Genomic DNA, 23,583 nt, shown 5'->3' with positions numbered 1-23,583 from the left:
TAATCCCCACTAGTAGTTACCAGCCTAACATTTGTGTTTTAATCAATGCATCAACTATTCACTTTCTTATTTTTGTTTCAAAAAATTATCTCACACATCCGTTGCGCCAAATTCGCATATTTATAAGATAAAAGCAAAACAAACATCTCACATAAGTTGCACGGAAAATTTCCAAATTCTACGTCCGATGTTCATTTCTTGAAAGCATTTGAGACTCCAGAATTCTATATTTTAATTTATCTATTTTTTCGTTTTTCGTTTCTGTTTTCGTGCTATATAATTCCTTACGTGTTCGGTTCAAATTTGAAACTCATCAGCTTAACATGGTCATTGACAGTCACCCCAGGCAGTATGAAGGATTTTCAGGATTACAAGATTTCACAGAAGAAAACAAATGCACAACATAGGTAATACATCACGTTAAATCATTGAATTACTACAATAAGATTTCCAACAAACCTACAAGTTAACATTTCCTGATTTAAATTATAGGCATCATTTAGAGAATCAGTCCTAACTACAGACGGCTAGCTGGTCACGCTTCTATAAGTGGTCAAAGTCCATTGTTAGCAGTTAGCACGACTAGGAGATAACTTTGTTTGAAGACGGGGATAAATTACAATGAACAAACGATATTACATCCAGAAAAATATTGAGTTTATACCAACCTATGAAAGTAGTCGAGGAATCACATGGTAGAAGCTTTCGCAAAACTTGAAAATCTTGAGAACTCGTCTTGAAGAAGAGCTTGTGGGTTACCTTGCTCAATCTACCATGGCAAGAAAATAGTTTTAATTGTTCATGCGGTTCGAGTCAAGTAGAAATGAACTGTCAAACAGCCACGACTATAATAATACGTCCCTCTAGATCAAATGTAATATTTACGAAGCAATAGATGGACCAGTACTAAAAAAATGACATTTCCACAATTTCAATTCACAGTTTTATCTCCTCGATTCCATTTTATGTTCATTGAGAAGGTCTCAAAGTGGAAGATTTGCAATGTTATCCGACCATTGATTATGGAAAATGTTATTAATTTGCTTTCATTAGCAAGTGGTGAATAAACCAGCTGCAAAAAAAACACATGAAAGAAAGGATGAGAGAAGAAGAACCATACCACATTGCCATGGTCAAGAACTAGGATGGTGTTCATATTCACAACAGTGGAAATGCGATGAGCAATTGTGACCACAGTTACGCCTTTGCATTCAGTAGATATTACATTTTGTAGCGCTGAAGCTGTTTGAGTGTCAACATTAGCTGTGCATTCATCTAAACAAAGTACCTGAAAATTTAAAGTGTGTTAGTAACCCTTCAGCAAGAAAATGCACACGCACACAACACATATAGATTCATTCTTTCCCATGCATTTATCAATGTTTGATTTCAAAATTATTCAGTTGACAGATTTTTACTAACTCAGAAATAAGTATTTTTCTGCATGGTTTATCAATATGATATAAGTGGAATATTGAGAACTTAATGCTAGTTCTATATAATAAATCAGATGATTTGGTGATTTCATGTAAGCTATAAAAATAATGTTTTAATAAAATTTTCAATTCCTTAATAGACAAATTACTCCATTGGACAAATATCAATAAATTATTATTCCTGTTCATGAATAAACTAAATACAACATGTTTCAGAAGCATAGCAGAATTACTCAGTCCTGTTGTAGATCATATTATTAAGAATGATCGATCAACATGGATAATATTCTTTTACCTTAGATGACTTGAGAAGAGCACGAGCAAGGCACAGAAGCTGCCTTTGCCCAACGGAAAATGATGATCCAGACCCCTTTACATGAATATCCAGTCCACCTGCCATTTCTATTTCCTCCTTGACATGACATTTCTCTAGAATGCTCCAAATTTTCAAATCATTACTCATCTGGAGAGGATCTAGGTTATCCCTGGAAGTTTGCAAGAAAAATACGAAAAAGGCAAAAACTAACTTTTAAACAACTTTGTACTATCAAATGATTTCGTGCTGCAAAGTAAACAATCAAACTTAACTGCCAAGAAAGTGTAGAATCCTATTATGGTTGCTGTCAAAATAACCAAATAAAAGCATACCTTAATGATCCTTCAAACAGGAAGGGACTCTGGGGCACAACAGAAAAGTGTGCTCGGAGATCTCTAACAGGGACATCAACTATGTTCAGGCCGTCTACCAGAATGCAACCACTGCTTACTGGAGTTAGGTGGAAAAGGGCATTCAAGATACTGGATTTTCCAGCCCCTGTTCTTCCAACAATTCCCACCTACTTGAATATAACTTTTACAATATGAAAATTTGGCTACCGGAAATCTACGACTCCTAAAACAACTCATCAAATGGAAATTAAGTTCTAGTCAACAACAGGCTTCATGCACTGACCTGTGTTCCTCCTATGATAGTGAAATTCACACCATTTAGAGCAGGTGGCAAAGATGGCTTGTATCTCATTGTAACACTCTGAAACTTGATCAATCCTTGAAAAGGCCAATTAGGATCCAGTGACTGCGATCCTTCAAGATTTTCTCGGGGAATATCCATGTACTATGAAGAGTGAATAATACAAGTGGCGATAGAAATGTAAGAATGGAGAAAATAGAAAAGTAATAAAGGATATCAGAAAATAAATTAGTACTTGAAGAGCTCTTTCAACAGAAACCATTTCCTTCTCTATTTCAGTAAAATTTGTAAGAAAATTTCCCAACAACGACACAATTGGAGCTGCATATGATAGAGCCAAACCAACCTGTAAAAGCAAACAAAACCTCTGTTGTTACCTGGATCCAGAACAAGTGAAGTTCATAAAATGCTTAAAACATCTTGTATTTGAGGGGGGAGAGAGAGAGGCCGAAATAGAAGATAAGGAAATCACCAGTCCAGGAGTCCCAAAGCTAATTGGCAAATAACCGCGGGATCCCACAACAGCCATCACAGCAATAAATGAGATGACAAATGCTCCTAACAACTAATAAATATCACTGGTCAGTAGAATAACTAGAAAAATAATGTATAGTCATGCAATGATTTGTTTCACACAACTCTATCTTGTACCAAATTATAGTCCCCTCATCCCTTGTCTAAATACCTGGAGGCGCAGGGCAAGCCACAAACTCGCAATTGTTTCCGAGTAAGAAGTTCGTTGATACAAGGTCACAAGCTCAGTGAACTTGGCCAAGAAACACTCCTGTTTGTAACCAGCATCGGTCAGTGACTATATGATTTCTCACTTAATTATATTCTTTTAGCAGTAATCAATAAGAATTAAGATATAGTAAAGCTACACATTTTAACATTAAGATATAGTAAAGCTACACATTCTAACAGAGAACAATAATATATGACTTCTCCATAATTATGCTGAACATCATTGTTCTCTCCAAAGTGATTGTATCCTAATGTATGTCAGCTGAAGAAAAGCAGACTTAACAAGCAACAATTAAGACAAATCACTCTTAGAAATGATATACCTCAGACTTAAATGCCCTTATAGTGGACGATCCATCAAGTGTTTCTGTAAAGGTTGCATATATAGGAGAACGAGAAACGCTATCCAGCCTTCGCAGTTCCCTGGATGTTGATCTGTAGAAGAACTGCAGAACTTTTTGCTAAGTACAAAGCTCCAAATTCAAATAGTTCCCCACAATTAGATGTATAACAATGTACACAAAATGAAAAGTCTCCTAATTCTGTTATTATTAATTCATTAAGAAAATTGCTATTCTTTTCCTTTTCGTTGCAGTCATTCATCTCACCCCTCAGATTATGGACAATATAATTTACTGAGTTCTGCAATCCCAAATTCCTGATGTGTAAAAGCATGAAAATTTTGTGCATCTTGTTGATGAAATAATGAAATTTAAGAGACTGGTATCTCCAAATCAATATATACCTGTAACTTGCTGTAAATAAACCAAAATGGCACCATTAAAAGCAAGAAGGTGACCTGCACATATATAAAGCCAATTATAACCAGTAATCTTCTAGCAGAAAAGGAATCAGACATTTCCATAAACCAAAAAACCAAAATGACGATTTTTGCCAATACCTGAACATAGGACAAAACTATTGCTATTCCCAGAAGGCCAACAAAATTTGCAAGGAGAATATTGAGAACGAATGGAAGAGAATCATCTATTGTATAGAGATCTGAAGACAACCTGCAAGATGTACTAAATATGTTGGCATAAGAGCAGATAAACATTACAAATGTAATTATTAAGCACTCATTCTAACCTGTTTAGTATTCTTCCAGTAGGTGTTTGGTCAAAAAACTGTACAGGTGCATCAACAAGCTTATAAAATAACATATTGTGCACCTCAACTGCAGCACGTAAGCCACCGAAAGCAAAAGAGAATGCTCTCACCAATGTTAGAGATGAATTTACAATACAAAAGATGCAAAGTACAACCTGCATCATCAGTTGCCAAGTCAATGAAGACTGAAACCATTCCCGCATGAAAAGATATGTTGCACTTTCTTGTTCCAATAAATTCACTCAACAAGTCATATTAAAACTACATGACATGATGCAGTTAAGGCAGTTAGCTTAGCTACTATATGAGCTTACACAATATATTGTATATTTGGGAAAATATATGGTACAAGTTTACAGCTCAAAAGGAAAAAGCAAAGAACGGACAAATGCAACTTTGTAATTTCCCAGTCTCAACAAACTCCTGATACACTATATGAGCTTCCTATTAAAGATTATGGAAAGCCATTGATTGGAAAGCCAGATCAAATTTTGTTAATATCGTTACTCATTGATTGCATTAAAGTCTGTGAATAGGAAAGGATATGGGGTATATTCCGGGCCTGTAAGTTTAGTTAGTTAAAATGAATGATTAACAGTAGTATACTTCTTGAATCAGAAAGAAAAAAATAGTAGTATACAGAAACAAGAAACCCCAATGTTTCACAAGATCATGCTATCCATAAGGTAGTAGGTTTACACAATAAATCATGATTAAACAGGAAATTGAATTACCAGATAGAAGGATGTGGAGAATCCTTCCTGACTACTTCGTGTTGTGTCAACCCAATATGAAAGCCACAAGTCATTACCATTACGTGAAGCTTGCATTAAAATAGCTGAAAGGCATATTATAGTCGTGATGAACCAGCCAGAAAAAGTTGCATAACTTCTGCGGAAAAAAAAAGAATTAAATTGTAAACACTTTTAGTGCAAGTCAGGAGAAACTAGGTCAATTATCAACCAGCAAGAAAACTGAAAAGCTGTAACTGTTATTTATTGTAAGCTATGGAATATATGACCATACTTGTATACAGAAAGTTCAACTCTACCCTCTTTCCTCTGCTCAGGTTCAAAAATCTCTTGTGCTCCTTCTGAAACCTTAATAGATTCTTCGTCCAGTGAAGGGCTTTTTCTGCTTTCACTAGAAGTATTTGCGATGAGCTCCTTTTCTTGAACATAAGACAATGTATCAAATTCATTTTGTGGAGAGAATGCTGAATATGATGACATAGCCAAGTCAGTTGAACTTCCAATCCATTTCACATGTCCTTTCTCCATGATAACTACCATGTCAGCAGAAGATATTGCCTGCCAGAGTTTACCACTTCCACTCAGACTCATGAAATACTTCCTAATAATGTTCAGTAAGACAACCATAACCAAATCCATGACACCCTCAATTCCATAACAGATAATACTATCATATGCAAAGCCGCCTACTTCTAGAGAGATAAACACCAATTAAGGTTTGGTCCTCTAGCAAGTTGAGTGGATTAAAGTTTTGTGCAGTAAATTTTAAAGGGTGAAGAAATAGCTTTCCATTTTAAACACTAAACAGAGCAATGATTAAAAATATGAACAGCAGCAATTTCAGCATCTAGTAGACATAAGCCGGACACCAAGAATTTCTTCCTTCAATAAAAATAAATTTTGAATCGATAATTTTGTATTAGATTAAGTCCTATGTTATCACCCTGCTCATAAATAGGCTTCATCCAGTAAGTATTTTGGCTTATCCCCTTAAAATCCCCCCACCTTTTACCCCCAATTCATTTGCACCCTCACGTTGTAAAACCACCAAATATACCCAAATTACGACCTTTCACTTTCAATTGCACCCTCAAGCATTAAATTGACATCTTTTCACTTAAAAAATGTTCAAATCAATACTTTAAATTTTAGCATATATTTTAAAATAAGACTTAATATTTTATTTAAAACAAAAATAAACCTATTTTTTCAAGTGAAAAGAGATCAATTTAATGCTTGAGGGTGCAATTGAAAGTGAAAGGTCGTAATTTGGATATATTTGGTGGTTTTGCAACGTGAGGGTGCAAATGAATTGGGGGTAAAAGGTGAGGGGTTTTTAAGGGGATAAGCCAGGTATTTTTTACTTCTAAATTGCATTTAGATATAAGTCTCTTCTATTATCTGCACAACAGTTCATTCTTAAACTAAGCATTAAAGCTAAAAGTTTCATGTGGCATCCTATCCAATCTTGAAATAGTAGTTTTTGAGAAGAGAATTCCCTTTTCGTTGTTTGGTTGTAACACTGAAAGTCGATCACTAATCATTTTCTGGTGTCTTGAAACAGGATACAGAAAGCAATGATTTTCCTTCATTAAAGAAATCCATGAGATTTTTTTTACAAGAAAGTGCTTGGTACTTATTTCAATTGCTTTTCCATTCGACTAAAATTTCTATGCAATCCAGTGACCAGACACCTAACAATGTAGAAATTATTTTCAGAATATTAGCATCCAAAAATCCAAGAAAATTCATATTTTTTTTTAAATCAAGTATTTTTTTTGAAGAAAATGACGACATCTAAAAGGATTCATGAAAACTACCTGAACGTTGTGGGTGCAAAGAAGACGAGTTTTTTCAACCAAAAGTGGACCCAAAATAGCGTTCTGCAAAATGCACCTGGCAACTTCTGCATCAACTGCACTGAGGACATCATCAAGCATATATACATCTGATCCCTGATAAATAGCCCTGTTCCACATCAATTCTAATTTTAGATGCAAATCATTATAGAAAGAGGAAAATTACAAAGAAGAAAGGTATGCTCTAATCATAGACAGAAGTAACGATCAAATGAATTGAGACGAAAAAAAGTAATGGAGATATAGGACCACTATAACAAGACAAAAAAGTTCAATCTGGTCAGCTAAAATTTTAAATACGGAGAGGATCTTAACCTTGCCAAAGCAAGCCGAGCTCTCTGCCCGCCAGATAAATTGACTCCTTTCTCGCCAATGTAAGCCATGTCACCTCCAGCCATTAATGAAATATCAACATCCAGTGCACAGGCTTTTATAGTGTCTAAATATCTGCCAAGCAGTAAAAACTTAATAAGAAATGTTTAAATAACATTGGAAAGCAAAAGAATCCCCCAGCAAGCTCTGGAAAAAAGCCACAATTTTCACTTAGCCATACTTTTATAACTCCCTCCCAATGGACTTGTAAATGATGTTAAAACATCTTGTAGTTGAACAAGGAGTTAAGTTTATAAAGTCAAGTAAATTAAAATATGGATCATTTTATACCTTTCTGAGTCATATTTTTCCCCAAATAAAATGTTTTCACGTACTGTTCCAGACAAAATCCATGGTACCTGAATTTTTAGCAGAGAGTAATACAGGTGTACCATCAATTATGCATTAGTGACAAAACTCTTACCAAGGAGAAGTTGAACAAACCTGTGGCACATATGCACAAGATCTGATGGAATGAACTGACCCACGGATGAACTGCATTTCCCCCAATATTGCGCCCAATAAGGATGATTTACCTGAACCAACCTGCATAAACAATATTAGCAAAAGGACACGTGACTAGATGTGGAAATATAATCCTTCAAAGAGACATCATTGTAGTTTCAGTAAAATGTAAATCTTCTTATCCCCTATTTGCCTAATTACAATGAGTTATTCTTGTTACCATGTGTTTTTGTTACTTCAAGACTTGACATGGAGCAGAAAAAGTTATTAGCAAATAGCAATGCAGTCAATTGTAGTTGAAGTTGTGAATATGACTTACTTGCGGGCAACTATGTAACAAATGGAGAACTCCTTTTAATGTACTTGATATGTATCTTTCAAACAGCATTCAAGCATAATTTTTTTATTCTGAGGGGAAATAATCAATATTCGATAGTTTCTGGATTGCCTAAATGAAAGAATGGATGAGGGCCCTACTTTTGTTTTAAGATAACAAAATATATTCCAAAGTATGGTTGAGATCATATAGAACTGTAAAAGCTCAGGCATGGACTTGAATTATGACCTCTCCAATTATTGCAATGAATGAACCCTTTGGAACCGTGAAAGTGACATTCTTTAACACCAGATTTTGTGTCTCATCATCGCTGCTTGACCAAGTGCAACAGGCATCACGCATTATAACAGCCGCGTCATCAGATACAAAATCAGGCTGATAATTAGGATAAAAAGAATGAACTTTTTTCTCTAATTCATGTTTGAACTCTGAACAGCAGAGAAATCTGCTCAATCTCCTGGTTGATATAAAGGCCTGGTTGCAAGAGAAAACACAGCTTTTTATTATTACTATATGGCGAATAGTTTTACTTGAAAAACCAAGTAGGTAAGAAGCAAAACTCACATCAATCAATCCATTGATGACCCATGGAAATGAATTGAGAGGAGAGATTAAATTATTAAACAGAGCAAGACAAGTGAAGACCTGCAAAAAATTTCTCAGTAAATGAATGAAAGGTATTTTTGTTTAGGCCTAATCACTCAAAAACCCCTCACCTTTAAACTTTTTTTCAATTCCACCCCGACGTTGAAAATTTGTCAATTTAACCCACTTTTGAATTTTCCGTTTTCAATTGTACCCCAATATTTTAATTTTTGTTAATTTTTTTACTTAAATGATGAAATCATTCAATTAATTAAGTCTAAACATGAAATTAAATTCTTTTTTATTCAAAAAAGTACAAATAAGTCCTTTATTTTTAAAAACTAACTAAAAACCATAATCAAATTAACACTAATTTAAATTCTTAATTAATTTAACTAAATTTAAATAAATTTTAAAAATATACAATTAATATATGCGAGACATGGAGAATGTTTTAAACAAATTTCCAAACGCAAAAGACGTTAATTTAATTTTTCAGGGTACAATTGAAACACAAAAATGCAAAATAAGGTAAAATTGACAATTTTTCAACGTCAGGGTATGATTGAAAAGGGGCTAAAAGGTCGGGGTTTTTTAAGACATTAGGCCTTTTGTTTATATGGCATAAGATGTGAGCACATATACCGTTGCAGCCTCAAGTTGATGCCCCATCAAAGTGTAAAGGCCAAAAGTGGAAAAAGAGAAGAGAGTTGGTGTTGTAGCCCAAAAGAACACACACCACGCATCCAAATATTTCCGTGTCTAACAAAAAAAGGAAAATTTAATGATTTACAATTATTCAATAATTCAAAAAAGGAGTAATGCATGTTGCATAGTTCTTAGACCACAAAATTATATAAGTACAGTGGCATACAGCTAAATGCTTCACTTCTGAGGATCTGGTCTCCATCAACCGACTAGAGAAAATATGCTCCCATCCATACATTTTTAAAGTGCGAATATGTGTCAAAATTTCTCCTGTCTTGCTAATCCTGAGTAGGGAACAAACATATTATTATGTAAATGGCAATCAAGATTGAGTTCAAAGGCGAACCTTTTTGTTCTCATAATCTGACATGTCATTTCAAGAAGTATCACAGTTAACTGTTCTTGCTCTTGATGTAACCATTTGATGAGAACAAGTTTTCATGAAGGATAGTTGCGTATGAGAGCAATTCTTATTTCTGTTAAAGAATATATTTAGAGTACAAGAAAAATGTGTGCAAGCACATAAAGACAGTCTCACCAAGCACTACGACTAATATAAAATAAAGACCACTTAACTTCATTAGACCTACATGGAGAAAAATCATTGTACAGCATAAAAGCCATCAAGCATATAGCTAAGAAAGCAACACCATTGGGGTAGGTTATGGCAATCACACTTCTGGTTTTCATAGTTTGTTTCTTGAAATTTGTTGATGCAATAAAGGATAAATAATTATGCATATATGTTAGATATACCTCTCATCCTTTTGCTTCATCATTTTTTCAGTAGCACTTGCAATTAATTCAGAAATCCATTTATTCACTGCACGCAAAACATTTTAATAATAAGATAAAAGCATATGGGTGATAATATCAAGAGCATCCAAATGTCTGATACTGCAGGTGTCCATCTTTTAAATAAAAATGCAAGATTATGTTGAAAAAAAGAAGATATGCATGCCTGTGGAGTTTACTGCTTAACACCATACTTCCAGGGGACGAAGGTAAACAACAAAGAGACTAAAATCAGAATAAGAGAACCGCATATTTGTTCTATAACAACGTTTAAAGAAGTAGGACTTGCATGTTACGTAATATAAAATCAGCATCCAGAATACATGTTCACATAGAGAAAAGAAGATTATGGAAAGGGGGATAGTGACGGCACGTGCTGTACATAATATATTTGAATAGCCTTATCTTCACCCACCATCAAACAGTGACAATAGCACAGAAACGGCAGAATGATTCTCTTATAATATGCACTTCATCAGGACTATGGAGAATTACAAACAGTCAACCATTATATGAGTCTACATTTTAACTTAAGGTTCAACGCATACAATGATATCGAACTTTGTACACATTCATGATAAGCAACTAATATTTATTGAAGCATTGTTATAAAACACTTCACATGGCAGATTTCTTGCAACAGCTTAGATATTAAGAGCATAAATACCTGGAATCAATAGAATGGTTATTGCCATTCCAGATAGAAAAGCAAATTTAACTTGTGTATATAAAAGGTAGAGTGCCACTCCAATTTGTAAAGGCAAGCTGAAAATATCAAAAGCAATGGATTGTTTATAGTATGCAGAAAAGGTTCCCCTTTGGAGGCATGATAAGTGAATAAAATGCTACCAAGAAATTTTATTTTCTTTACAAATATAGAGAAAAGACAATCAAAATGTCATTGTTAAGAAATCCAATGAGATGAATTTATAGATTCAAACCAAAAAAAATATTCACGATTCTGTCCTATCATCAGGGTGAATATCTACCTGCCATGTTTGTGCTACCAAATGCTGAGTAAAAACGAAAAAACTAACTTTCCAGCTGATACCTAAAGAGACAGAAAACTATACACTTAAAGGGCACTAACTCCGCTTAATACAATTAATAAATTTCCACCTTTAGTACTTGTTTATATTTAAGTGGGTATCACTCCATAGCGAAAGTCATTTCGTTTGCAGTACCAATTATCAAGAACACTTTTTCCATGCAACAGCCATCAATAACTAGTTAACAGGCATCCTTTCCTTGGCAGCTTAACAGATAGCTACAGCCTCTTTCCAATTTCTTTGAGAGGCAGTTCCATATAATTGATAAATGATATAACATCAATAAAAACATCGAATACCAATGAAGACCATATAAAAGTAAGAACTTCGCTAACCGAACAAACTTTCAAATTCATTGTTCCACTAAGTTGATAATTTGAGGAGAAATTATACTTCCTCCGTCCCAAGATAGGAAAAATTGCACTTTCACAAGATTAAGAACTTGGTTAATTATAGTTAATTTATTATTATATTCCCACAATACTCTTTAATATTTAATGATCATATGATAAGAAATAAGGGTTTTTTTGATAATTTTGTCTTTAACTAGCATTGAATGCATATAAGATAAACTTTTACCTCCACGCATCATGGAGACTGTTGAACAAATTGACAGTTCGATCAGCATCTACAGACATAAATGTTTGTATTTCCCCCTCAGAAAATTTGGATCGCTCTGCCAGGGTAACACAAAGGCACTAAGATAAAAGTATTAGTAAGGTAATAATGATGATAAAGCATAGAAAACTTATTTCATGCAGCGCAAACTGAAGGCCTATGTCACAAAAAGAAGAATAAAAAATGGAACCCATAAGAAGTTCATAGTATCAAAAAATAAAAATGACACGCAGAAGTAGTGCAGCAAACTAACTCAAAGTGTGAAGCACAAATTGGAAAGTTAAGCTTTATGTCTTATTCTTTGTTTGGCTGGTGACAGAAGACTACAAAGGAATGTGGTCAAATGATTTTCTTTTTCATACAATTTCGATTATAGTTTTTTCCTTCTATATATTTTTTTGTCATTACTATATATTCTACAGTGGTATTCCAGATGTAGTCATAAACTCAAATATAATTTAGGTAAATGAAATTTTTATTGCTCGACAAAAAAACTATTGGGACTATTGAATGTCACAGACTAGTAGTCCGTTATTAATATTACTAGTTAAAAACGGAGTTTGTGAATACCCAGATTTCATGTAAATGGTAAATAGAGGTGTCAACACAATGATTCCAGCATAATCAAAGAACGAGTGTCAATGCACTTCACATGCAGGTTACATAGAACACGTGATATATGTACCTTTTGATATATTACAGTCATTATACTGGATCGTAGCTTCAGCTTCAACTTTGCAAGATGAAATGTATATTGTGTATCTAAAAAAGATCTGCAAATTTGGAAGTACTCTCAGCCAAAATTTATTGTTAAAAAGTCAGCAAGCAAATTACAACTGCTGCAAAGAGAGAAATAATCTCCAAATGACAAGAACAGTAAGTCCGTCAACATGGTTAATCGACAAGGCATAAAACCAAATTGGTTACTAGAAACCAATGTAATACACCTTAAATGACATTTTAGCACTCTCTCTCATAACTTCATAGCGTGCTCATGAGCTTAATTCTCCTAAAGTTAGAGCAATTTTGAATGTCTCCCTTGTTTTTAACATAGGGATTAATATGCCCTTTCTGCATCCTTTGGGCTCACGTCAATCTTAATTTAAAGGAAATTTCTCAAGACAAAAACGGTTATGGGAGCCTTTTAGTTTCTCCCGGCTTCTTTTAATTTACATGTAAACCTTTTTTTGTCAGAATTTCAACAAAGAGTTGCGATCAAGGAGACCAATGCTCATAATGCACTAAGAAGAACAAAATAAAAGGCAGCAACTAACAAAAGGAGAAGTGCAAAAGAGACCAATATATATATGCTATTAGATACTAGAAGTGATACTTACTTCAAGATAGAAGTAAAGCCTAAGCATAATGCAAGAATAAATCCATCCCAATGTGCAGAACCTAAAACATCACACCAAATTTCTCAAAAATATGTTTTGCCAGCACAATGAAATCACTAAGCAGTAAGCAGCAACCATAAAATTAAAATTGGCAGAATGCATTCAAACCAGCAAATAAACATCAGAGGTTTAAATAAGAATCTAAAGTTAACAAAAACATTAAATGCAAGTACTGAAATTCATTGTTCCAGCACATCCACACGTCCAGTTACATCAAAGTTTGTCATAAAATACCATAAAACTTACTGATCAGTGAAATAAAGAACCCTTTCAACAGGGAATAGATTAAATCAAACAATATAAGAGGGTAGAATAATCAATAATTATTAATTTCTATATCTACCAAAACTTATGGCTGGTAATTCAACATTTGAAGAACCACTAAAAACCATCAAAATGTTTCAGACCTTGTTGAAGAAACCGAATGAGCTTATTGAGAAGCAATGGTCCCGCAAAACCAATGCAATCATTGAACACCTATAAAAGTAAAACTAGATATTATTGGCACATTGTTATCTAAGTAAGCAGTAGAATAATCAATGGAGACTAGACAATCAATTTCTTTCCAGAATTGATGCATTTGTTATAATGAGTACTAAGTATCATCCAGTCCAACATCTTTATTTTTGTTATCATAAGCAAATTATTTAACAAGCAAATGAGATAAAATACCAAAAAAAAATTACCTTTAATAATCCAATACGAAAATAAGGCCATCCATATGCACAACAGATTGCCTTGAACAAGGATGGGTTAGAGCTAGTCTCTTGAGCTTGCCAGCAGCATGACAATTTGTCATGACAGTTTGAAGGATCCATATCATCAGGTAGGCAAAGCAAATCTTCAAAGCCGAGCTGCTTTATAACACCACACTTCATCACAGAGGTGATAGGTTTAAATGTGATGAGATCCCACCAGCTGTGCATATTTCCCTTTAAAGAAGGCACAATCATTTGCCGTCAATTTTTTGTAGATTTTAGAGAAAGAGAATTGAGGAAACAGCAACAGAAAATAATATTTCTGCAATTGTTTGTTTCATTTCAAACACAAAAATTATGCTCATGAAATAGAAGAGAAACCATGATTAACTGATTCATAAGGGCAAGAACAGTTTACCACATTGATCTTTCCTTTCTTAAGATATATATATGTAAAGAAGACAGAAATCTCACAGAGAAATATAGAAATGGTGAAATATTACTTACATTTTTCACAGAACAACCTCCCTCAACATCGATATCAGCAGGAAGAAGTGGATCTTCTACAGAGCTATAGCTCATGCAATTAACAATACAGTCAGCAAATTTTATTATTAGAGGAATACCGAATATAAACCATTACCTTTTACTTATTTACAGTTATACAAATCTCAAGTAAACAAGTATTTATTAGAGGACAAATTCAAATGCTAATGATAACTTTCAGCAAACAAACTCTCAACAAAAAGAGGTTCAACCTTAGTACTTGAAGCATAGAAGATCAGCTATACTAGGGTAATTAGCAAATAGCAACATAACAAATATAAGTGGCTCAAAAATGATACTTGTTGATAACAGATGCGCTTGAGAACTTGTATTCATAATCACATTTGCAAGTGTCTCTTTGCACCTCTTTCAGAGATGGTGGACACTCACGACAATGCTTACTTAATAACCGACTCAAATAGATGTATTACTTTCATGCAGAACATCTTTCAGTTATCATGACACTCTGCAACAATGGGAATATCCATGGTGATACGACGTTGTACTAATTTGTCAGTTCTCAAATCTACTTTAGTCCATTTAAAAACAAGAGTACAAATAACTTGACAATAATTTGTTAAACCATTTTAACTAATGAACATTGCTTACAATATTTCCCTCAATTTTAAGGAAATAGAAAATTTTGGCAACTTATAATAAATAATATCTACTGTGGCATATGTTATTACATTTTCAATGCAAAATGCCTATGCTGGCATCATATGAAGTAATCGACAGGGAAACTAAGAGGTAAAGTTGAAAAAATAATAGCTAATCATTAAAAAAAAACATACGGATGATCGCTAAAATGAACTAGAGTTAGTACTAACAGTAATAAGGAAACAAATCATGATCAGGAAATTGCTACTTTTATGCATAAAGTTTCACGACTAAATTCTTAAGTGGTTCACACAACTCCATTCAAACAAGTCAATGATAAACATCATCACCTCCCTTGTTTATAATAACACTAACTAGTTATAATAAAAGAAATAGAGGCATTGTAAGCAAACAATCAAGTAATTATACGATACCTGTTCTTTAAAGATGCCTCCTTCATGCTGATAATATTGATAGATATGCCAAAAGTGATATCCAAACAAATAATTACACTGTCCTTCAAACATGAAAAAACCTGGGCATGTGGAATTTACAAGGTACAAAGATTACCATCCCAGGAAGAAACAATGAAATATTGCAATTAAAAGTCTATACAACATAAATGATCCAGTAAATTTTAAAATAAATATGATTTCTGTTCTTCAAAAGGAATACTATGTCCATTATCCTCATCTTAAAGGTACCTATATGATTTGGTTATATTGTTAAGGATTGAACAAATTTCTCCCAAAGTACATCGAGTTTTGATGCATCTCAGAACCAAATGCAGAGAGAAAGAAGATGAAATCAGCACCTTCACTGAAGCAAATGCTCTGTGGAGATGGATGATTTCCAGTATTAATTTCATGACCCACCAGAAACAGAGAAGCCGATGACAAAATACATCTTTGAAGAAGACCCAGTTTGAAGAAAATATGATGATTGTCTGCACATTTGTTAAAGGGGAAACTCTAATTAATAATCTTGAATGAGCACAACAAACGATGACAGCACTGCGAACAGCATAGAGAAGCTTACCCAGACTATCAATTGAGAACTTCTGAAAAGCCATTCATGATACACAACAAATTCTCCATGAAGCTCTTTATTTAAAAGCAAAAGAATGTCCATAAATGATATACATGCGCCAACGGCAGGTAGAAATTGTAATGTAACCCTCTCAGGTAAGTTCATCTGTACAATTCGTATAAAATCATTAGTATATTTAAAGTTTGTTTTAACAAAAAACATACATCCTAACTTTGGTAAGGAAAAATTAGCACTAACCCTTTATGCATAATGTTCATACATTTAGTGCATAGTAACATATGTATGTATACTGTAGCAGAAATTAATAAATTATCATGCTACGAACTCCAATCTGCATGTGCAGTTTTAGAACATGAACAAGGACTCCAATCTGTACACTGTAGCAAACATTATCTAAATTTTTGATGGTCGAAGAAAGCACGAATAGTAATAAACCTCGAACAGGCATCAAGGATCCATTTGTACTTAACTTACATTTTGCCATAACTCATCTTGTAATTTTATGTGAAGTTCAAGAACATAGAAAATACTAACTTTTAACTTGCCAAGCTACTTAAAAGGACATTAAATTAGGTAGATTATACTACATGAAAAATTGAAAGGTGACATCTGACATGAAATTCTAAAAAATAAATGGTTAGTGCATATCAGAGTGGCATATACAATCCGGAGTCCCTTCATGAATCATTTAGCAGATAAAAAAAGGCTCAAAGAGTATACCCTGTATATCCTTCTAGCATTTCTTCGAGTAATTGCAAGAACTAAAATCATAAGAATAGTAGCTGCGTTTGCACCAAATCCGAAAACTGTATGCATTGTCAAGAACAAACACAACATAACAAAAGCAATTTTCGCCTCACAGAAAAGAAAAGAAAACAAACACGCAACATTCAACAAAAGGATATAAGTTATCAAAACACTCTGAGAATTTATTTCCATCCCAAACCTGCAAGCCAAAAAAAACAAAAACAAAAACAAAAAGTTTGATAAAAACCACATAGATATCAAAAACAAAATTAAAAAACAAAAAGTAGAACAAAAAAATTCATACTCTAAACGATTTAAACCACATTATCATGCAAGCTTTCTGAGGAGATTATAGCAGAAGCTAGAACAGAGTAAAATTCTCTAGTTTTTTTCTCCTTAAATAAGATATTCATCCACATTCATTTAAACGTACAAAAATGTCTAAAGAAAAGCACACACATAACTTAAATTTTTTATTCTCACATTCCTCCACTTTCTCAGCAACCAAACAGAAACCGAGTCCTAAAAGCAGTGCTGTGAGTTAAAGCTCCAATTAAAATTACGAAAATAGCTATAGTGCATAAATTAGCATGCGTAGAGCTACATAGTTTCTATAAGACTGATTTAACTCTGAAAATTGACACAAAAGAAAATGTAAGTGATGTACAAGGGAGAGAGGATGCGTACAAATGGAGAATTAGGGCAAGAAAGATTCATCTTCTTCAATTCCATTCTTATTTGCAATTGCAGTAAAACAGCAGCTAACTCCAAATAAAACGGTTTCCAACTTTGGTTCTTCCACTGCGCGGAGTGTGCAACCCTTTATAGAGTTATCCACGTGGCACTTTTTGTGTTATAAACTTGGGTTAAGGTACAAAAATGACCCTAATGTTTATTATGTGGCTCACCTGGCCCCTTAATATTTTTTGAGTATCAAAAATGACCCCAATGTTAACAAAATGGAACAAATATACCCTCTAGCCGATGTGTCGTACAATTAGTCGTTGCTCTAATATTTGTCGAGTCTCAAATATGACTATAACGTTACTAAAGTGGAATAAATATAACCCTAAAGTTAGCAAAGTGAAACAAATGTATCCTCCGTCTAACGGTGAAGAATATATTTGTTCCACTATGATAAGGTCATTTTTTGAGATTCAAAAAATATTAGGGGGTTAGGTGAGTCATAGAGTAAACATTAAGGTCATTTTTATATCATATTCCTATAAACTTCATATATATATATATACTAGTTTCGCATTACGTGCTATGCACGTGGCTCGTAACGTAACACGTCAATGAATATATTAGTAAATTTATTATAATTATATTAATATTTTATTTATAATTAATATTAAATTAGTTAAGAATTTTTGTAAAAGTAAATATAATATATTCGGTTATTAAATTTGTTCCATACTGAATTTATTCTTCTTTTGATTTTATAATAACCATAATTAAAATAATTAATTTAATTTTATTAATAATATCTTTAAAAATAATAATACGATAGAAATTTAAATATTAATATATTGACCAAATACAGTATTTTAATTTTGTAGTTCAATCAAACTAAAAGATAGGTATTCCTACTAATTTGAAGACAATTTAGTTATTTTTTACATATTAAAACTAAATTGGAGATAAGTTAGCTACCTATTCTAATTAGGACTTTAATTACAATAGTGATTAATTAAATAACTAATTAGGTAATGACTATAAAACCTTTATTTAATACTAAACTGAAGTTTATAGGAATATGATATAAAAATGACCTTAATGTTATTCATTCTACTTATTGAATGAATAAGTGATGATACAATGATTCTTATTTAGAGAATGTTTGGACTTAGTTTGAAGTTTTTATTAAATCATCGTATACATATATGTATATGTATATGTATATACATATATGTATATGTATATGTATATACATATATGTATATGTATAGATATAGATATATATGTATATATGCACTGTAGCATTATTAATTCTTAAATTTTCTCTGAGGAGGAAGGTCGGCCGACCCTCCTCGACCCCTGATCCGCTCTTATAGATGATAATTAAAAAAAAAAAAAATTAATGGATCGAGAAGTGTTTAAAACTAAGAACCTCGCATTAACAAAATTTTATATCATTATGATTTAAGATAATATTTTTAGCGAGATTTACAGTTTGATTTTCCGTTTTCGATTAATTTTTTATTTATATTTGTTGTTATTTTACAAGAGAATTATAGATCTAGATTTTAAAAGTTATACATTCAAATTTTATTATACGACTTTATGATTATTTGTTAAATTTATTAAAAAAACACACCCTAACAAGAAGAAAAAGAGAATAGTATTGTTCCAATCATCTTATGATATTGTAGTCCTCGTAACAGGGTTTTTGACGGATATGTGCCTACGGACTTTTGAAAATTACAATTTCGTGCCTGTATGGGAATTAATCCCAGATTTGTGCCTGGGTCCACCTCATCCGCGATTTAATATTGCGGATGATGTTGCTATCCGCGATATTAAATCGCGGATGATAGTAAGTAAGGTTAATCTCTCGATTAACCTTACTTAAATGCCATCCGCGATTCAATATCGCGGATGGCATTTACAGATTCCCTGCCATTGGCAGGGAATCTGTTGACCGTTGGAAGCACAGCTTCCAACGGTCAAAAATTGAATGCAATCCGCGATATTAAATCGCGGATTGCATTCTATAAAATGGGGGCTCAGCGCCCTCATTTTCCTCACACTTTAAGAAACTCTCTCAATTATTATCTCTCAAGCAGTTTTAGAGCGGATTTGGAGCGGTTTTGGAGCGGATTTTATTTTTATTTTTGAAGAATTTTATTATTTTAGCACTATTGAAGGAGGACTACAAGAGGTAAATTTACTTTTCATTTTTTATTTTTATATTAAATTAGAAAAAAATAGATTAATATAACTTAAATGTTAGGTTTTTAACTATTTATTAAGTATGTGTACCTGTTAAAAATACGAGGTGTTAGTATAAATTATTAATATGTTATATTTTTCAATTAGTCATTGTTAGCAAAAATGTAGGTGTTATTCTAGTTTATTGAGAAATTGTAATTTAGTTAAATATTAAGTTTTTTAAAAAAATAGTATAAATTGTGAAAAAATGACAAAAAAAATATTGCTGAAAAAATTAAACTCTATTTAATGAATTTGAAAAAATGCTAAAATAAGTTGTATGTATATTTATTTTGATAAAATTTGTAGCAATGGCGACCTTAAACCTATCGTTTGTGATATGGTGCGATGGTCGTATGGTAAGCTCTCCGGCTGGAGCAGAATACCAGGGCGGCCGTCGGGCGGATATGCCAATTATTGATAGGATGAATTTTGAAGAATTGAGAAATATTTGTATAAGGGCAGTCGCTACGGACTCGGAAGTGGAGATTACAAAAATCTACTTTCGGCTTCCAAAAATTGAAAGTGGTCGTATTGTCTCCTACTCGTTGTACTCAGTAGAAAACAACGAGCATATTTTTGGAATTTTGAGAGAGACGATGCGGTACCGAGGGCTTGATACTTTAGAATTTTACGTTGAGTATCGTACTGTCGTTTGTCACGATGTCTCTGTGGATCAGTTGGTTCTGAGTGAATCGAGTGGGTCGGAGATAGGGAGTGATGAAGATGAAGATGATGAAGAGGATTTTTTTGGTTGCGAGGAAGAGGCAGAAGAGCAAGAGGATTGCAATGATCATGATTCTGGAGAAGACACAGTGTACCAATCACAACTCCCAGAAGGTTTTAACCATGTCAATTTGGATGATTTTGATGTGGCACCAGAATCTGATGAGAACCTTATGTGGAATCCTGGGATGGAGTTCCAAGTTGGGATGATCTTCCCAAATCGTGCTTCTGTTCAGGCATGCGCTACTGCTTATTCTGTTGAGAATGGGAGGGAGCACAAAAGTCGCCGGACAACCAACTATACTGTTGTGTTTGCATGTAGGTATAATCTTATTTGCAAATGGTGGCTGCGTGCAACTCTGCTTCAAGCAACTCATACGTGGACATGCACAAAATATATCGGGCCGCATACGTGCAATGAGCTGGTGCCAAATGCTAATCATAGAAATTTTGGGGCACGAGAAATTGCGAAATACGTGCGGAGGGAAGTGATGGAGCAGCGTGACATACGCGTTAATACCCTTATTGCTGGCATTTGGGATGAACATAGAGTGAGACCTCCATATAAAAGAATGTGGTATGCAAAGGAGAAGGCAATTGCTTCTGTTTACGGGGACTGGCATGAATCCTTCGGATGTATCAATGACATAATGCATAATATGGTTCACGTAAATCCGGGCTCATTCTGGCATGCGGAAGGTATGTAATCATGTTTAACGGTGAATTAAACATTTTATATTCTAACTCTAAAACTTTCTATATTATTTGGCGTAGGCGATGATGTTTACATTAACGGGATGCTTCAGCCGAATATTAGAACGTTCGTTAGAATGTTTTGGACTTTTTTTTCGATGGTTGCTGGATTTCGATTCTGCAAACCTGTTCTGTTTGTCGATGGGACCCATTTGTATGGGAGATACAAGATGACGATGTTGATAGCGTCAGCGATAGATGGAAACAGCCATATAATGCCAGTAGCGTTTGCAATTGTGGAATCAGAAAGTACTGAAAGTTACGAATATTTTCTCGGGCATTTACGGGAACAGGTCATCCTTGGACGGAAGGTTTCCATTATTTCTGATCGCCATGCTGGCATTTTAGCAGTTCTGAGGCGTCCTGAATGGGCTGATGTTCCGCACAAATTCTGCATAAGGCACTTGGCCAGTAATTTCAATACTCACTTTAGGGACAAGTCGTTGAAAATATTGATGGAGAAAGCAGGTATTTTTTCGAACATAAGATTGTAGTTTGATAATATTTTAATGTGCATTTACATTGATGTCAAATAATGTGTAGGTCGGGCATATCAGAAGAAAAAATACAAAAGATATATGGAAGTCATGAGGATAAAAAGCCCAGAAGGTTATGCATGGTTAACCGACGAGCATCGACCGAAAGAAAAATGGTCAAGGGCCCACGACCATCGAGGACAGTGCCACAACGTGATGACAACAAATTATGCCGAGTCGGTCAATGCGACCCTAAGGAACATTAGGGGGCTTCCAATTTCATCAATGCTTGAGACTTTAATTAAAAAGCTTGTCGACATGTTCGTAAGGCGTAGGACGACCTATTCACAGTTGATTGCTAAGGGGGTTCAATACACTCCAATCCTGGACCACATATTGAAGAAACGGGTTGCGAAGTCCTGTCATCATACCAGTCAGACATATGACCGTACCACCATGACAGCCCAAGTGGTCACTGGGACGAACCACAGGACCGGAAGAGGAGGAAACACACATACTGTCAACCTTAGTCAAAAAAAATGCACGTGCGGTAAGTTCCAGCAGCTGAAGTTGCCTTGCTCTCATGCGATTGCCCTGTGTGCAAAGGAGAAATTAAACCCTCACGACTACGTCAGCTGGCACTATGAAACGAAGAATGCAATCCAATGTTGGGACACCCCTTTCATTCCATTGCGTGACCGCGAGTGCTGGAGGATCCCTAACATGCCTTCTTTCGTTCCAAATCTTCAATGGGAAAGACAGAGGGGGCGACCGGTTAATCGTCGCTTCAGGAACGAGATGGATCAGGAGTATAGAGAAGATCCAAGTTCTCTTTGGTGTAGTAGATGTTCTAGTTTCGGCCACCAGGCACAAGTTTGTATTAATGCTGCTAGGAACCCATGAAATTAGAGTTAGTTGTAATGTTTAACTTTTCAATTTCATGTTGGTTGTAATTTATGTAATTTGTGTACTATTTAACTTGAATGAATGGTTATCTTTTATGAAATGTGTTTATTTTGTTTAGTTTGGAATGTGTTTACTTAGTATGAAATGTGTTTACGTATTTTTGTAATTTGAAATGCAGTTATGGCTGCCCGACAGGAGTACTACGATCCCGGTCCTGTAGAGACCGATTTGTTGACCATGCAGGATGATCACGTTTCATCGGTTGTTTGGGACAACCCGGTAAGTAAATTTTTATATTTTACATTTACATTTAACGTTTTATGTTAACACAATCTAACTGCATCTCATTTCTTATTGACAGGGGGAGTTGAGACCATTGGGATCGCGTATGAGTCTTGGACTTACGCCCTTCAACAGTATCCATCCTCGTATCCGAGAGGGGGTCGTACAGACAGGGTTGTCTGGTTTTATAGAGATGAGACAGTATCAGGTAGATATGTCTCTGGTGACTGCCTTAGTGGAGAGGTGGAGGCCGGAGACCCATACCTTTATGTTACTTGAGGGGGAGTGCACAGTCACACTACAGGACGTTGCCATCTTGACAGGACTGCCTGTAGATGGATTTGCAGTTATCGGAGGTCCACAGCACGACTACCAGGGCGTCGGCGTAGCCCTTTTGGGGAGAGAGTTAGAGTTGAGCGGGACGACTTCTGGTTCTTCGTGGGTAGGGACTGGGTGGTTATTCGAGCAGTTCCGTCATTTTCGAGAGTTAGACGACGACGTTTCAGATATGGAGGTGGAGTGGGCTGTTCGGGCGTATCTCTGGGCCGCTTTGGATGGGCTGTGCTTCACTGATTTGAACAGTGGACATTTGGGGTTGAGGATTTTACCACATTTGGAGGATTTGGAGGATCAGTGATCCATCAGTTGGGGATCAGCCGTGCTTGCCC

At 34.5% G+C, this 23,583-nt stretch overlaps 3 protein-coding genes across 4 annotated transcripts; 2 read left to right on the top strand and 1 right to left on the bottom strand.

The window, feature by feature from the left end:
• Positions 1-376: 376 nt before the first annotated feature.
• LOC126681281 (ABC transporter C family member 13) lies at positions 377-17,634 on the bottom strand. Of its 2 annotated transcripts, XM_050376795.2 has the most exons (36): positions 17,526-17,634; positions 16,997-17,037; positions 16,812-16,899; positions 16,080-16,235; positions 15,856-15,987; positions 15,476-15,576; positions 14,403-14,466; positions 13,884-14,129; positions 13,605-13,674; positions 13,138-13,198; positions 12,486-12,573; positions 11,762-11,880; positions 10,801-10,898; positions 10,095-10,161; positions 9,505-9,622; positions 9,276-9,392; positions 8,610-8,690; positions 8,274-8,519; positions 7,688-7,789; positions 7,535-7,602; positions 7,187-7,318; positions 6,833-6,980; positions 5,287-5,570; positions 4,995-5,151; positions 4,240-4,415; positions 4,052-4,163; positions 3,896-3,949; positions 3,474-3,596; positions 3,092-3,190; positions 2,879-2,971; positions 2,642-2,752; positions 2,389-2,550; positions 2,085-2,272; positions 1,732-1,921; positions 1,121-1,288; positions 377-769 (listed from the first exon to the last, which is right to left on the bottom strand). In XM_050376795.2, exons 1-36 carry the CDS (start codon positions 17,568-17,570, stop codon positions 689-691), a joined length of 4,386 nt encoding a protein of 1,461 aa, XP_050232752.1. In that variant the 5' UTR covers positions 17,571-17,634; the 3' UTR covers positions 377-688. The 2 variants fall into 2 exon arrangements, with proteins under 2 accessions (XP_050232752.1, XP_050232753.1); XM_050376796.2 differs by lacking the exons at positions 16,812-16,899; positions 16,997-17,037; positions 17,526-17,634 and having other exon boundaries at positions 15,917-15,987; positions 16,080-16,206.
• Positions 17,635-19,381: 1,747 nt separating this feature from the next.
• LOC126680797 (serine/threonine-protein phosphatase 7 long form homolog) lies at positions 19,382-23,574 on the top strand. The gene is made up of 3 exons (XM_050375989.2): positions 19,382-19,722; positions 22,812-22,912; positions 22,995-23,574. The coding sequence occupies exons 2-3, from the start codon at positions 22,814-22,816 to the stop codon at positions 23,550-23,552; spliced, it is 657 nt and encodes a 218-aa protein (XP_050231946.1). The 5' UTR covers positions 19,382-19,722; positions 22,812-22,813; the 3' UTR covers positions 23,553-23,574.
• LOC126681378 (uncharacterized) lies at positions 20,084-22,630 on the top strand. The gene is made up of 3 exons (XM_050376919.1): positions 20,084-21,197; positions 21,273-21,719; positions 21,795-22,630. The coding sequence occupies exons 1-3, from the start codon at positions 20,084-20,086 to the stop codon at positions 22,628-22,630; spliced, it is 2,397 nt and encodes a 798-aa protein (XP_050232876.1).
• Positions 23,575-23,583: the final 9 nt, after the last annotated feature.

Source organism: Mercurialis annua, linkage group LG5 (assembly GCF_937616625.2).
Source record: "Mercurialis annua linkage group LG5, ddMerAnnu1.2, whole genome shotgun sequence".
NCBI lineage: Eukaryota > Viridiplantae > Streptophyta > Magnoliopsida > Malpighiales > Euphorbiaceae > Mercurialis > Mercurialis annua.
The sequence above is the reverse complement of the archived record's forward strand: the minus strand, read 5'-3'. Positions and strand labels throughout refer to the sequence as shown.

Coding starts and splice junctions, on each gene's coding strand:
- LOC126681281 (XM_050376795.2), bottom strand. CDS start 17,570: ATGGAATTGAAGAAGATGAATCTTTCTTGCCCTAATTCTCCATTT. Junction 10,162..10,800: donor AACCATTCTATTGATTCCAG/GTATTTATGCTC, acceptor TTTTGCGTGCAG/TGAATAAATGGATTTCTGAA. Junction 5,152..5,286: donor GTTGAACTTTCTGTATACAA/GTATGGTCATAT, acceptor TTTTTTCCGCAG/AAGTTATGCAACTTTTTCTG.
- LOC126681378 (XM_050376919.1), top strand. CDS start 20,084: ATGGCGACCTTAAACCTATCGTTTGTGATATGGTGCGATGGTCGTATG. Junction 21,198..21,272: donor CTCATTCTGGCATGCGGAAG/GTATGTAATCAT, acceptor TATTTGGCGTAG/GCGATGATGTTTACATTAAC. Junction 21,720..21,794: donor AATATTGATGGAGAAAGCAG/GTATTTTTTCGA, acceptor AATAATGTGTAG/GTCGGGCATATCAGAAGAAA.
- LOC126680797 (XM_050375989.2), top strand. CDS start 22,814: ATGGCTGCCCGACAGGAGTACTACGATCCCGGTCCTGTAGAGACCGAT. Junction 22,913..22,994: donor CGGTTGTTTGGGACAACCCG/GTAAGTAAATTT, acceptor TCTTATTGACAG/GGGGAGTTGAGACCATTGGG.